The following is a 14,672-nucleotide window of genomic DNA, read 5'->3' on the forward strand; positions in this document are numbered from 1 at the left end:
TATTTCGTGTACCCGGAACGTAAGCGTGGGGCCGAGGAGCGAACCAAGGCCGATGGAATGTAGCGTCTCCGCAGCCTGGCCGGTTTCCGGGGAAACCCTCCCGCGCGGTCAGCCTGCCCCAGAGCGCCCGGCAGGCCCTCCCGGGAGCCTTGGCAGGGATTCCCGGGCTGTGAGCGGGTGCTGGCCTTGCCCTCCTGGTACGCACTGTCCTGCCGCGGCAGCTCCGCTCTGCCTGGCATCCAGAGGTTCTCTGAGCTCCTCTTGCGCGGCGCGAGGGCGCGCACAGACAGCCGGGCCTTCCCTCCCAGAGCTGGCGGGGAGTGGGGGCTAAGAGTGGGGAGGGGGTTGAGGGCTGTGAGCTAGCGTTCCGAGAGAGCTGGGAGGATGGTCTGGCTAGGGGAGGGGCCAAACCAGAGGTGGAGGCCTTAGGTGTCTGGGGCCTGGGGCCTGGCTTGCTGTGGGGGCTTGCAGTGGGAGGAAGCCTTCCCAGCCTTTCTGGACTGGGAAGCGCGGAGGAAGGAGGCTGGAATGGTTGGCCTGGCTGGAGCCCACCCCTGAGAGCACAGTCGCTTGTGTCTGTGGAGGAAGCTGAGGGGACACACTGCAGCCCCCCATCAGGGTACCCAGGAAGGACAACTTCCCCCAAACATAAACTCATTTTAAAACACAAGAGCTAAAATGCATATTACTTTATTCTAAAACCATTTCTTCATAATTCCCCAACTTCCAGCAACTGAGCTTTGGCAAGATAATCACTGCAGATGGGAAGACCCCACTCCGCATGGCTTCAGGGCAGGGGCCTTGGGGTCTGCCCTTGGTTGCTCAGGCTTTTCTGATTCCAGCCGGTGAGGGGCCTCTTCGGCTTTGCCACACCAGGTGGCAACGGGAGGGGGGCAGCCGGGATGGCTGTGAGGCGCAGACACACAGCACAATGTGCTGGGGTCCAGGGGTTCAGGGGTCTAGGTCCCTAAGAAAGGTGGCCAATCCATGATGCTGACATTGTGTCCAGGGAAGCACCGGCATCAGCTGTCCCCACTGGGTCGGGGAGGCCGTGACTATGGAGAATCCAGGTCAGGCCCTCTGCCTCCTCCCCCTCCATGTGGTGTGGTGCAGAGGTGGGACTGGGGTTCAACACAGGATTGGCACAGCCTCTCTTGGCACTGGGGCTGAAGTGCTGAGGGCATCCGTGGTGAGTCATGCCCTCTGGGTGCTGGGATGGAGGCCAGGCCCTGAACAAGGCCAGTCTTAAGGTGGTAAGAGCCCAGCGGGAGGACGAGACAGGTGGGCATACTGAGACCTGTAGGCAGCGCCGCATTCAGCTCAGGTTGATGTAGGGCCTCAGGCTCAAGGCAGCAGAATCAGGTAGGAGGGAAGGGCAGTGGAGGCTCCTCCAGTGTGGGAACCAGACCCTTCCTACCCCCGGCACTTGCAGGGCCTGTGGGAGGCGTGGGCCTGCCTGAGCCTGCACAGCAGCTAGTGTGGCCAGGAGCACTTCACAGGAACAGACTCCGGGGGCGTCAGGCACTTCCCTAACTTTTCACAGCCTGGGGGTGCCCAGTTCTGGAAAAAGGAAATTCAGAAAGAGAATGTGCAGTTACTCTACACACTTACGTACTCAGCAGTTTCTAGACTCCTCCCCTGCCCAGGCCCTGGCCTGAGCCCTCTGTTATCCAAGGGGACGGTCTGCTAACTGCCTCAACCCCCTGGCCATGTTCCAAGTAGAGCAAAGGCCAGGACCTGCGCACACCCGCTGCGCAGAGAAGCTCCACGCTCCAGCGAGGGCTGACAGGTTTCATACATCTCACGACTCCCCACCCAAAGCTCTTTAATTGGCAGGAACCCTTTCTCCAGGGAAGACCTGGCTGTTCAAGGTCCCAGATGGACTGTAAGGGACTGGTCTTCTTGTCACAGTGACCAGAGAACACCGTCCTGAGTCCTCACCTGGGCTGCCTGGAAGTGCAGGGGGCCCAGAGGTGAGCTAGCGGGTAGAATGTGTGTGTGTGTGTGGGGGGGGGGGGGGGGGGCTGAGCTAGGGGGCTGGAAGCAGGGACAAAGCCCAGGGCTGAGTTGAGGGACTGGGTGTGTGGGGCCCAGGGCAGAGCTGGGAGTTGTAAGTGTGGGGGGCCCAGGACTGAGCTGGGGGGCTGGGTGTGTGGGGGGCCTAGGGCAGAGCTGGGGGGTTGGGTGTGTGGGGCCCAGGGCAGAGCTGGGAGTTGTAAGTGTGGGGGGCCCAGGACTGAGCTGGGGGGCTGGGTGTGTGGGGCCCAGGACTGAGCTGGGGGGCTGGGTGTGTGGGGCCCAGGACTGAGCTGGGGGGTTGGGTGTGTGGGGCCCAGGGCAGAGCTGGGGGTTGGGTGTGTGGGGCCCAGGACTGAGCTGGGGGGCTGGGTGTGTGTGTGGGGCCCAGGGCAGAGCTGGGGGTTGGGTGTGTGGGGCCCAGGGCAGAGCTGGGAGGCTGTAAGTGTGGGGGACCCAGGGCTGAGGTGGGACGTGTGTGTGGAGGGGCCAAGAACTAAGAATGGAACCTTTCCTCCATCCGGGGTTGAGGAGGGCCAGGGTATGGAGAGGACAAGTAAGGGGCCCCTCAGGCTTTGCACACGCTCACACACACCCACGTGCTCACACATGTAAGTCCACACACCTCTCAGTTACTGCTCACTTTAAGCCCTAAGCCCAGAGGCTGACCTACACTTCCTGTGCCGGCTCCCCCACCTTCTCCCACTCCAGGGGTGGCCAGGCTGTGGCAGTTCCCATGGGGTCCAGGAGATGGCGGCAGCGCCTTGCCGGGTCAGTTACCTCCCTTCCCCTCTGGTCACTAAACTCTTCTCAAACAGCAGTCACCAATGGGGGTGGGAATAGCATCGCTTTCACAGAATAACAAGCCAGAGCATGCAGACCCCTCAGCAGTTTCAGGGTTCTGAGGACGCCCCCCCACAGGAATCGCCATGTATAGCATCCATAGCCGCGTACACATAAACCACTTACCATGACTGCCTGGTTGCACACATTGAGCTGGGGCTGTCCAGGGACCAAGGCCTCCTGGTGCTGCTGAACAACTGGGGTGATCCTGCCAAGGACATTCAGGTACTCGGTGCTGGCAAAGCTAGAGATGAGAGAGCATCAGGTCACTGAGGTGGGGAGGACCCTCAGGTAGGCCACCAGGTGGGCTGGGAAAAGGCCTGGGGCTGGGGGCCCAGCTTGTCTCTCTCAGGCATGGCTGGCCCTGCTGGAACAGCCACTGTCTTGGGGCCACCTGACACTGTCACCCAGGTCAGCCCTGCTCCTCAGGCTCCACACCAGTCCATGCTCCCTGCTCTGCTGGCTGCAGTCCCTTCACACACAGCCCCCAAGCTATTTGAAATAGGTCTCAGGCGTGTTTCGTGTCTTTCCAGGACTCTGGCCAAATGCACTGCAAAGGGTGGGCTTAACCAAGTTCGGCGGTTTTTGGACAAGTCTTCCCGAAGCAGTGAGAGCACGGGCGGGAAGCTCCAGGAGGCCCTGCACTCCGCCCTGAACAGTTCCGTCCAGGCAGTGGCTCCAGGATCTTCTTGCCCAGAGCTGTGCCCCTAAATGACCCCGGGCAAGTCACGTCCCAACGCAGCTCCAAGCCTCCTCTTTTGGAGCCAGGTATGGGGTGCTGTGAATAGGGGTGTGGCTGGGTACCCAGGGGGCCCTCCAATTGGGGCAATAACCCCAAACATTGCAGCACCTCCAAATAATGACAACGTGGATCTAAGGAGGTCCCTCTCTGGTGAGTGCATCCACATATCTTTGTTCTGAGCAGCAGGCCCCACGACCTCAAATTTTGGGGAATGCAGAGGTGGGAAGTGGTGCCATCTGGCCACACTCAACCAGTGGAGGCAGGGGCAGGATTTGTTCCAAGTTTTCGCCAGCTCACTGTGTCAATCCTTTTGTGGACATTTGAGTCTGAGAAGCCATATCATGCGTGTTGCCATGGGGAGGGGAGGGTGTTATCAGAGGCTCAGCCGCCATCTCTGTCCATACGATCCACTTTGAGGGCACCTGAGCCGTGGAGGAATCAGAAGATGGCTAAAGGCATGGGGGCTGTGGGGCAGGCTTGTGTGTCCTCACCAGACTGCCTATAAAAAAAGTCCTGCTGGACATAATTTGGGGGACACTATTTCATCCATGGCATTGGCTCTCCATGTGCCCATGGTCCCTGGCTCCAGTAAAGCGAGGGGCTGCTGAGGAAGCCCACAGGGTTCCCCAGTGGCATGGAGAGCCCCATTCTGACCCTCACTGGGAGGAGCTCAGTCGGGCCGGCAGGCAGCTGCTGGGTTAAGGGCCTCAGTTGCTCCTGATGTCCTCAGTGCTGCTCATCATGGAACATGGTGGCCAATTGGAGAGATTCCTGACCACCCCACAGCTGGACTGTCACCCTCCACAGAGGCCAGCTCTGATGGCAGCCTGGAGCCGGGGTCATGTCTTGCTGGGCCACACGGAGACAGATGGGGGAGATGGGAGCCCCTGGAGAGGAAAGGCGAAGACACACATGCCCGCATGGGAAAACCGCAGTTCAGGTCCCAGAGCTCCAGGTGGAGGGAGGCCCCACGCTTCCCTTCCTGTGTATGCATTTCCACCCGTCCGCAGTGTGCATGCACTTCTAGGAAACGCAGCACACTGGCATGTCCTTGAATTGGCTGCACCTGGCCAATGCTTCCTTGGCAGCTTCCATGCCCCCCGTGCCCGCTCACCTGAGGGGATACCGCTCTCCTGGGTCTCGTCCCAGGTGGAAGATGAGGGGCAGCTTCGTGTGCTCCTCCTGCGTGTGGGTGGTGACTCCTGAGACATTCTGTCCAGGGCAGAAGTCAACGCCCTGAAACAAGAGGCAGGTGGAACAGGTGAGCGCCGTCTGTGTGTGGAAGCTCCTGCCGCAAGGCTGGCCAGTCCGTCTGGGCGGTCAAGGCCGGAGCAGGCCAGGAAGTGGGATCCTACAGGGTGGAGCCTTCCCACCACCCTGGCCCCAGAGATGCCGAGCAATTATGTCCTGTGTTCCATCCCCTACTTTTTTGGAACCCCCTTTTTTTTTGTGGGGGGTGGGGAGGAAGTGAATATCTTCAAATTATTTTAGCCCATTTCACATCCCGACTGCCTTTAATTTCTAGAGAAGCTATTTTCAACCGTTTGCAATTCATGGCACACGCGATCTGAAATTTGTGGCACACCAAAATCATTTTTTTTGTTTGTTAATCTGACAAAAGAAGGGGGGGGGGGTTAATTTTGATTCATTCACACCGGATGGCTATTGTTGTGTTGGCTGTTGTCATTTTTATTTGACAATCTTAGGGGAAAGAGGTCAGAATCCCTGACTAAATAGTCAGGTATTGCATGTTTTAAAATTTGCAGCACACTGAGTGAAAGTTGCTGCTCTAAAGCAAAGCTTTTTACCACTTCATCCGCCTCATGGCTCAGCATTCCCTCAAAACTCCACTAGTGAGGAGGGACTGCAGGCCTGAAAGCTAGGGATGTACAGAGCCAGGAATGGCCCACAGGCGACCCAGATGCCCCTTAACAGGTAGGGACCCTAAAATGACAAAAGTTAATATGTTTAAGAAAGCAGGAAAAGATGGAGAGATCACACCAGGCTCCCCAAAGGCTCAGGTGTGGCACCCACTGCTGCACGTGCGAGGCCTCCTCTGCCTCCTGCCTTCGTCATGGGACAGCCTCTGAGGAGCATTTGGAAAGGGCTTCCCCTGCCAGTACATGGCCTGAGCTTTGCCCAGGTCCTGGGGCACCCTGAGGCCCCAAGGTGGGCTTGAGCCAGGGGTTCCCTTGAATCTGTGGCCTGCGGTCTGGAGCTCTGTCCCCAAGGCCTGAAGGCTGTCCCTGGGGCTCTCTCACTTGGGAAGAGGAGAGGTCCCTGCCATCCAGGGAGAACTGGCTGAGGCCAAGGGCCCCGTCCTGAGGTACTGGTGACCCCTGGACCCTGCAAGACTTGGCATCAGTCTCCAGCCAACACAGGGAGGCACTGCTGACAGGTCTGGTGAGGTGGCCATGACTCAGGTATGGTAACTAACTGAGAGGCTTTCTGTAAGGAGGCAAACCGTCTCTAATCCCCATGTGTCTATGATGGACAGCTGGTCAGTGGAGCAGTTAATATTCTGCTTTTCAATAAAGTAGGAAAGTTAGAGCCCATGAAATTCCATTTATCTGCACTGAGCAGGCAATCCCCGAGCCAGGGGCAGCGGTCTAAATCATCGAGGACAGCCGACAGTGAGCACACAGGGCTTCTAAAGGGGGTGACCCTTTGACCTTCTGGGAGCAGAACTGCTAGAGAGCAAAGTGGGAAAAATAACCACATTTAGCATAAAAATGCTGAGCGGTTAATGGAGAAGTATCTAAGTCTAGACAGAAGACTTAGATTATAATATGGGTGCAAATCAAATAAGCTATTTAATTAAGATCCTGCTAATTAGTACAGGATTTTTCTCTTAAAACTATTATCTGTGCAGAGGCTCACACTGGGAGCATCACAGCTGGGCCAGCCAGGGGACCTGCAGGTCACAGCACTGACTTTTTGGAGGGTTGGCAGGGAGGAGGGGGATGAAGGTGCCCATAGGAGTGAATCTGGATATGCAGGTCACACATGCATCTTCCTCTGGCCTCTCACGCAGGGCCTCACGCAGCCCATGGTGGGCGGACATGGCTTGCCTGGGGCAGCGGCATCAGGTTCGGCAGGGAAGATGCTCACTCGCTCCTCCTCCACCATCCAACAGTCATGAGTGGACGGAAGACCTGGGGCTTGGCCTGGTGGGCCACCACACAGCAGCCCCCAGGACATGGGAAGGGATTCTTAGAGGGGGTGTGAGATGCCCCAGGACAAGCATACAGCCAGGAAGATAATAAGGTCCACTCAGGTGTCTGCCAAACCCGTGACTGCAGACTGGAACACCCACAGCTAGGTTGTACCTCAAGCCTCTCCCTCAGGGCAGAGCCAGCCCAGACTGGCTGTTTGGCCCCAGCTGGGCCCTATGGTGGCCTCTGAACAAAGCTGTCCCTTATGTGTTCATTGTCTGTAAGAGACTGGAGGAGTTTTTTTTTTTTTTTTTTTTTTTTTCCAGTTTCAAAGTGTTTTATTATCAGACTGAAAAACTAGACACCCCGCCAGTCCAGGGGGTCGAGGGGACCTAATCCTCCTCCTCGTCATCCCCAGCTCCAGCCCTGCCCTGGCCCTTCTTGGCGTTCTTCCTCTTCACGCGGCCTGGACGGCCACCCCCGTATCAAAGTCTCCTGGGTACCCCGGGGAGCTGCTGATGGCCGTGGGGTACTTCAGAACTTCATGCTGCCGACCACAAGGCGGGATGTTCATAGTACTGGGCCACATGGAGGAAGACACACTGTCCTTGGCTCTGCCCAAGTGCCTATGTCTGCACAGCACCCGGGTCCACGCATTGCACAGGTGCCCCCTGGCCATGCCCCCCACCCAGCCCAGGATCAGAGCCGGGATCCACTAAATCTGCAATTTGCATCCCAAGTGCTGCAGAGTGTTCCAGTACTTAGATTTTTCATTAACTTAAATTGCTTTCCTCCCAATTAAGTCACATTAGCAGGCTTTTCTTGTGTCTAAAGACCTAGACATTGGGGGAGGGGGGGCTGTGTGTAGGAGGGGGCAGCAGAAAGGACTCAGGAGGGGGGAAAGGCAGGGAGGACAGGCAGTAAGAATCCAAGACCATGTGCTGAGAACTCAGACCCAGCATGTATGTGGCAACTGATCCACAAGCCCTTGGGGCAGACACCATGATGCAGACAGTACGACAGCCTTTCAGAGGCCACAGAACACTGATCAGGCCTTGGAGGGGGACAAGCAAGAGAGGGTCAGGGAAGGCACCCTGGGTTCACCTGGGCCATGAGGTGTCTGCTGAGTCTGAACCTGGCCTGAGGCCTCCTTTCCCCAGACACTGGGTAGCCTAAGGGAGGGTGGGGTGCCCAGGACCCTAAGGGGCTATCCTTGTAGTATACCGTGGCACCCCAAATCCTTCTTACCATACTTAAACACAAAAGGCGGGAAGCACGGGATCGTGTGGCCATCCCCACTGCATGGAGGCCTCCTGCCGGCCTCCTCTGCCCAGATGTGTCCTCCTCAAGGACAGCGTGTGGGGGGTGCAAAGCCCACAGCCCTGAGCACCTTACCTGTCTGAACTCCTCCCAGGAATTGGTCCAGGTCCAGAAGTGGGCCTTGTACTGGCCCAGGGTGACAGCCATCAGTGTGTTGCCACGGTAATAGAATATCGGCCTGTCAGGGAAGAAGGGAAGGGTCAGGTGACGTGAGAGACTGGTTAGGGCTGAGGCTTTACAGAGACGACTATGCTGCAATCACATGAGCACAAGCTGCAGAGGCCCCGGAGGCTGCAGGGCGAGGCCTCGGCTTCTGTCATTCTTGGCTTTGGGAGGCCGGGCGCAGAATGAAGCGGCATCAGGTGGTGGACAGGCACTCTGGTCCCTGAGGGGCCGGCAGCTCACTGAGGCTGCAGCCTTCGGCACCCTCCCTCCCCACAGTAAGCAGGCTCTTGTGCCAGGTTTCAAGAGAGAAAAAATAAGCAATATTAAATACCAAAAAAAAGGACACAAGCCTGACTAACCCCTGCCCTAAATCCAAAATGGGTAGCTGGTCTCAGGCTGAGGAGACACTGACTCTGGACACGAGGCATTCTGGTGCAGAGGTGGGAGGTGGAATACAGCCAGTCTACAGAGGTTTGGGGTAGCTGGTTTCCTCCTTGCTCCACGGTCAAGGCAGAAGTGATGAGCCCCGCAGGGAGGATGGAGTTCATGCCAGAATGTCCCAGAGGTCTGCTCCAAGACAGCTGGGCAAGGAGACCTGCTTTGTCAGCCAGCTCTGGTTCCATCACTTGGTTAGTTGGTGCTGGGAGACTGGGCAGGGTGAGCACCCGGCTAGAACAAACCTCTCCATCAGCTGGCCCTGCAGCATGGCGGGGAGGAGGTCAAGGCCATCGATCACCCTGTCACCGGGTGGCTCCAGGCCTGCGAGGGACAGGCTGGTGGTAAAGAGGTCCATGATGCTGCCCAGCTGGTGGCTCACCTGAAATGGACATGGGTGGACACTCACTCAGGACACCTGCCCTGACCAGGCGATGGCCGGGGGCCAGGCCCCGGGGTGTGCATCCTGCTGCTGTCCAGCTGGGTCTACAGAGACATGTGTGCTCACACAATGGCACACACAACCACATCCTTTACAACGTGTCCACACACAGGAACGTGATGTTCATGTGTTCATGCATGCCCACCCCTATCCACTTCACCGGGCCTGCTCCCCTCCCACCCTCCCTCCCCTCCCAGAGCTCCTCACATCCACGAGTGTCTGGGTGAGTGTGGCCGCCACACAACTCTCCCACCTCAGGGAGAGTGTCCTTGGGGAGACCAGGGGCTAAGTGGGAACCAAACCAGTTGTCTGACCCGAGAGCAGGCAGGACCCTGTCCCATCCCAGTACCTGTGAATGGGGACCGGACAGAAGGGAGAAGATGCAGCCTGCCCAGGGAGCCAACTGCAGGGTCCCCCCTCAGGAGGCCTGCCCTCTCTGTGCCTGGCTGCCGCGTCATTTTAACACTGACAGTGTGCGTTCCCAATTCTGGTACAAGTGCAGGTAGGAAAAAGACCCTCGAAGCCCAGAGCCATGTGGAGAGCCAGAGGGAGGGGAGAGAGGACAGGAGGGGAGAGCAGATGGAGTGGGGAGGGGGTGAGGACTGTGGCCAGAGCCAGAGCAGCTGTCCCTGTGGATAGGCCTAAGGAGCAGACTGCTCTGGGCAAGGACTGCCCACTGGTGTCGGACACATGGCTCCATCTTGTCTGGAGCCCACCTAGTTCTTTCAGCCCTGAACTCTGGATCTGGGGCAAGAGCCAGGTCAGCGGGGAGAACCCCAGAGAGACTGTTGGCAGACCTGGCAAGGCAGGCACCCCTCATTCCCACCGCCTGCCAAGGCCTCCAGCACTGCCCAACTTAGCACTTCCCACACCCCGGGCACCCTTGTCTCCATTCCCCCACACCAGGAGAAACGGAACCCAAGCACACCCACCGCAGCCACTGGTGTCATCTGTTCTGCAGCCTGGGGTGGGGGTGGGGCATGAAGGTCAAGGTTTGGTTCAAAAATTCTGCGAAGCGGAGGGGAGGAGAAACATTCCAATGGCTCCCTCCCTTCTAGCTTTTTTTTTTTTTTTTTTTGAGAAGAAAAAAAGAAAGAAATACATACTTTAACCCTCTGGAAAAGATAAATAAGGAGGAGAGATTGTGGGCTAGGTGTGGGTGGTGTGAGAAGGAGCGGATATCTGAAGTCCTCATATCAGCACGGAACAGCTGGCGACACTCGTGGAGGATGCTCTTTTTGAAAAAATAGACGCTTTCAACGTGTGCACGTAAAGCCTTTAAGAAAATGCAGTTTGTCTGCCATGGGCCCGTGGCAGGAAGTCACAGAGGCTGTTATCAGCACTTTCAAGACTTAGGAACTTGGAATCAAAGGCTACAATTAATAAAGTCACCCTGCCAGGCGTGAAGGGGAGAGCTAAATATGTGAAGCTGGCTGGACAGATGGCAGGGTGTTTTAAAGTAAAATCCTCTCGCAGTTATCACAGGGTGCAGGCCTGACAGCCGTCTAATTCAGTCTCAGTGTGTGCCATGAGACGCGGTGAGGAAGGGGCTGTAGCTCTGTGCCATGTTCTCCCTCCTCCAGGGAGCAGGGCCCAGAGGGCAGGGAGCCCGGCAGGCAAGGGGCAGAGGGTCCCAGAGGCTGGAGTTTCCCACAGGCAGGGCGGGTGGGGAAAGGGGTCCCAGGAGAAAGAGACAGTGGGGGAAGGTGTGGGGGCACCTCTGACTCTGCCCCAGCTCTGCCGCCTGCCAGCTGGGAGGTCCCGAAAAGACTGCCTCTCACTGGCCTCAGTTGCTGACATGGAGAATGGGGGTGAAGGCGATGAGGGCAGGCTCTCGGGGCTCTCCCCAGTGACCTGGCTCTTGCACCCAGATCCAGAGTTCAGGACGGAAGAACTGGGTGGGCTCTGGGCGAGGCCCCGATTCTGGACCCCGTGAATGTTTTTCCTTCCACAGAGAAGGGGAATCAGGTTGTCAATCAGCTGAGCTTAAAGCAAGGGCTGATTCTGGCTCCCCATGAGCGCCAGGGTCTCACAGGGTCCTCACCCTGGGAACGTGGCAGGGGGGCCAGTCAGGGTGATACTTGGACGGCCATTGCTGGCCTGGATGATGGAGGGAGGGACCAAGGGCCAAGAAGCCTGAAAAAACAAGGGAACTGGTTCTCTCCTGGAGCCCCCAGGGGGAGCCAGCTCTGCGACACCCGATCTTAGCCCCAACGGTGCTGGACTGCCAACCTCCACACTGGGTGCGGGACTGCCAACCTCCACACTGCGGGAGGGAGAGCAAAGGTGCGTTCCAGACCCCCCCCCCCCTTTTTAAAAAAAAAATATATTTTATTGATTTTTACAGAGAGGAAGAGAGAGAGATAGAGAGTTAGAAACATCGATGAGAGAGAATCATCGATCAGTTGCTTCTTGCACAATCCCCACTGGGGATGTACCCGCAACCAAGGTACATGCCCTTGACCGGAATCGAACCCGCGACCTTTCAGTCTGCAGGCCAACACTCTATCCACTGAGCCAAACCGGTTTCGGCCCTTTGTTGAGGGGATTGTTTCGGAGCCACAGGACTTAGGCCCCTGAAGGTACCGCTGTGAGGGCTGAGCTGACACCAGCACTGCGCCCAGTGTTCTCTGAGGAAGCTCATTAGCAGGGAAAAGAGACCAGCTGAGCCAGTGACTCACATGTCTTAGCCCCTCAAGGTGCCTCAATGAAGGTGCCCAGTTGAGGGGGGCTCTGAGAGTGAGGGCTCTGAGGGACAAGACACACACCTTGTCCAGCAAGAGGCCCGGGCCACCCAGCCTTGTGGTTGCACCTATGCACTGCAGACAGATACCAACCACACGGTCAAGCTGCTGCCGTCTCTGGGAGCGTGCCCACACAAGAGTGGCCTGGGAAATGCACTTTGGGAAAAAGGTTCTATGGCTAAACAAGATTTTAAAAACTCAGCTTGCTCTATGCCCCTTCCAGAAGTTCTCTATACACACTGCACACCAAGGGCTCTGATAGTCCTGCAGGAAGAAACCGGTTCCATTCAGTGGCACCCAGGACCGCCACATTTATCATCCGCTGATGCCTCCTCCTCCCTTGGCAGCTATCAACACCCATGGCATGTCCATGGAGGACCTTTCCAGTCCACCCCACACACCCCTCACTCACCAGAGGCCTCCCTCAGGAGGGGCCCCGTTTGGAGGAGAGCAGTGAGTGGAGGGAACCGTCTCCACACCCCAGGATGACTGCAGGCCTGGCCAGTGGCCAACCTCTTGACTCACCTGGCCTGCAGGGATGCGCCCGGGCCACCACACAATCGCAGGCTCCCTCATCCCACCTTCAAATGTGGTCTGCTTTCCGCACAGAAAGGGGCCATTGCTGCCTCCTGGGGAGGGAGAGTTGTTGCCCATCAGCTGTCTCTATTCTGAGTCCCTTGGCAACACATGCCTTACCGGGGCCCTTGCCAGCTCCCAGCCCCACCCAGCAATTCAAAGGTAACATTGCTGGTACACCGAGGCACCGAGACCATCATGGAGGCAACGGACCAGCACCAGGTTGGGACGCCTCGAGATGGCTCTGACCCAGGCAGCCATCCTGGATGAGGGGGTAACACGGTGCCCATTTTTTTGGTCCTAAAATGAAGAGCAACTACTCAGAAACAGAGAACAGGACCACTCTGTTAGCACAAGACACAGACACTCTTCAAGCAGAGCCACGGAGCACATCCCGACAGCAGGTCATGGGATATGCTGTACCACTGTCTGCTGCTTTTCAGGTATAACCTTTCTTAAACGTCAGTGTCTAGGGGCGTCCATGCATGTTTGGGAGTTGGGGAGTCTAGTTAACATGCATCAGTCCCCTGGTCCCGGGGGAGGGGGGGGTCCCATCACGGACAGGATGCAGATTCGTTTCTGACAAGCCCTGCCGTGAGCAGGTGGTCCTGAAACCATGCTGGGGAAGTGTCAGAGGGTGGAGCCCCCATTCTGGCTGATCCAATGTCCTGCTGGGTGGTGGGTGCACCGATTTTTACCTCCTTGTCATTTGTATTTTTTTAGAGATGCGCACGGAGGTTCTGTCCGTATGAACTATTCCACAAAGCAGAAACAAAGGCTGCGGTGAGTAAGCTCCAGGCCAGCTGGGAGGCTGGTGGTCCCAGCAAGACTGGGCTGTCAGGGCAGGGCTCTCCTGAGCGTCCCATTCAGGGCCCAGCACTGACACCAACATTCGGCTCTGGGCCTTTGCTGGGAGACAGACGTCCACCCCTTCTCCAGGAGGAAGATGAAGCCCCTCCCAGTGAGGCTGGGCCATGGACTCTGACTGCCCTGGACCAGCCAGGCCTGGACCAGGAATTGCTTTCTGTTGCCAACAGGGTAGCTTCTTGGCTTGAGCCGGCTATGCTGTTCTTGTCACTTGAAATACTAGAGCCCCCAAAGCCCCCTGAGCACGGGGTCCCCTGGGCCTTCAGATGCAGGCTGGTCCCTGTGGGCCTGACTGCAGTCCGTGGCCTTCCTTCCAGAGCTGCCTGAGTGACTCAGGGCCCTGCTGAGGCCCTAGCATTTTTAAAGAACAAGACCAGCCCTGGCCCGTGGCTCAGTTAGCTGGAGCGTCATCCTGCACTAAAAGGTGGTGGGTTCAATTCCCAGTCAGAGCACATACCCAGGTTGTGGGTTTGATTCCCGGTGAGGGCACAGTGGGAGGCAATGGGTGTTTCTCACATTGATGTTTCTCTTCCTTCCTCTTTCTAAAATTTTGTTTGAAAAAAAAAGAAAGAAAAGATCGAAAGATATCTGACCACTAGGGATAACAAAACGTGGCCAAGGCACATGCAGCCACTCACTCCACAAGCTGGAAATCAGAGTGCACTGAGGGACCTGAGGCCACGGCTCTCAGGAGGCCTGCAGGCCCAGCTCAGGGGACTTGGTCCCTTCCTTCCTGGATACCCTACTCACCAGGCCTTAGTGAGGGAGTCTTGGGGGCTTGGGGGCCGGGGGAGGGCAGGGGCCTGGGCGTGGCTGCCAGGGAGGCTGGGAAGTGTATCTCCTGTATTTTTAGCTCCTGGGGAGATGGACATTGCCACCAACATGAAGGCAGGCTTCCTAAACTCAGAAAAAGTTGTAAATTCGGCTGGTTAGACACGTGACAATGATGTTGTGCCTAAGTTTAGAATAAAAACGCTGATGGAGAACATCAGTGCTTTAGAGGGGAAAGCCCAGAAATGACCTCATTCAGCTCCTAAATGTGCAGGAGGCTGAAGAGACGATCTCAGGTCCAGTCAGTGGCCGAGCGAGGACCGAGTGAAGGTCCTGGCTTGGTCTCCGTCCTCCCCACCGAGCTCCCGCTCCTGACCGGGTACCACCAGGGGAGCCAGAAACAACAAACAACTCAGAAGCAGGGCGGCGGGCAGGCACTTTCCTACACTGACACCCCTCCCTGGGCCAGGAGAGGCCGAGGCGCTCCAGCCTTTCAGGGGAGGAGGGTGCATCACAGAACGTGGGTGTTGGTGGGCAGTCCCACCAGGCTCGTGTGTGACCAAGCCCATGCCAAACCCATAGGGCAGCTCTCGGGC

The 14,672-nt window shown here is 57.3% G+C and overlaps 1 protein-coding gene across 2 annotated transcripts in view; it reads right to left on the minus strand.

Moving 5' to 3' along the window:
* Positions 1–661: 661 nt before the first annotated feature.
* The window catches only part of GALNS (galactosamine (N-acetyl)-6-sulfatase), a 28,936-nt gene continuing 14,925 nt past the window's right edge, over positions 662–14,672 (minus strand). For both annotated transcript variants that reach the window (XM_084905719.1, XM_084905718.1), the window contains 6 exons: positions 12,388–12,491; positions 8,922–9,058; positions 8,152–8,254; positions 4,716–4,837; positions 2,986–3,103; positions 662–1,560 (listed from right to left, as the gene is read on the minus strand). In XM_084905719.1, the coding sequence (XP_084761845.1) occupies positions 1,474–1,560; positions 2,986–3,103; positions 4,716–4,837; positions 8,152–8,254; positions 8,922–9,058; positions 12,388–12,491 (671 nt within the window). In that variant the 3' untranslated portion in view covers positions 662–1,473. The remainder of the gene's footprint in view (positions 1,561–2,985; positions 3,104–4,715; positions 4,838–8,151; positions 8,255–8,921; positions 9,059–12,387; positions 12,492–14,672) is intronic.

The sequence above is a fragment of the Pipistrellus hanaki genome (genome assembly GCF_964339955.1).
Source record: "Pipistrellus hanaki genome assembly, chromosome: 15".
Taxonomy (NCBI): domain Eukaryota; kingdom Metazoa; phylum Chordata; class Mammalia; order Chiroptera; family Vespertilionidae; genus Pipistrellus; species Pipistrellus hanaki.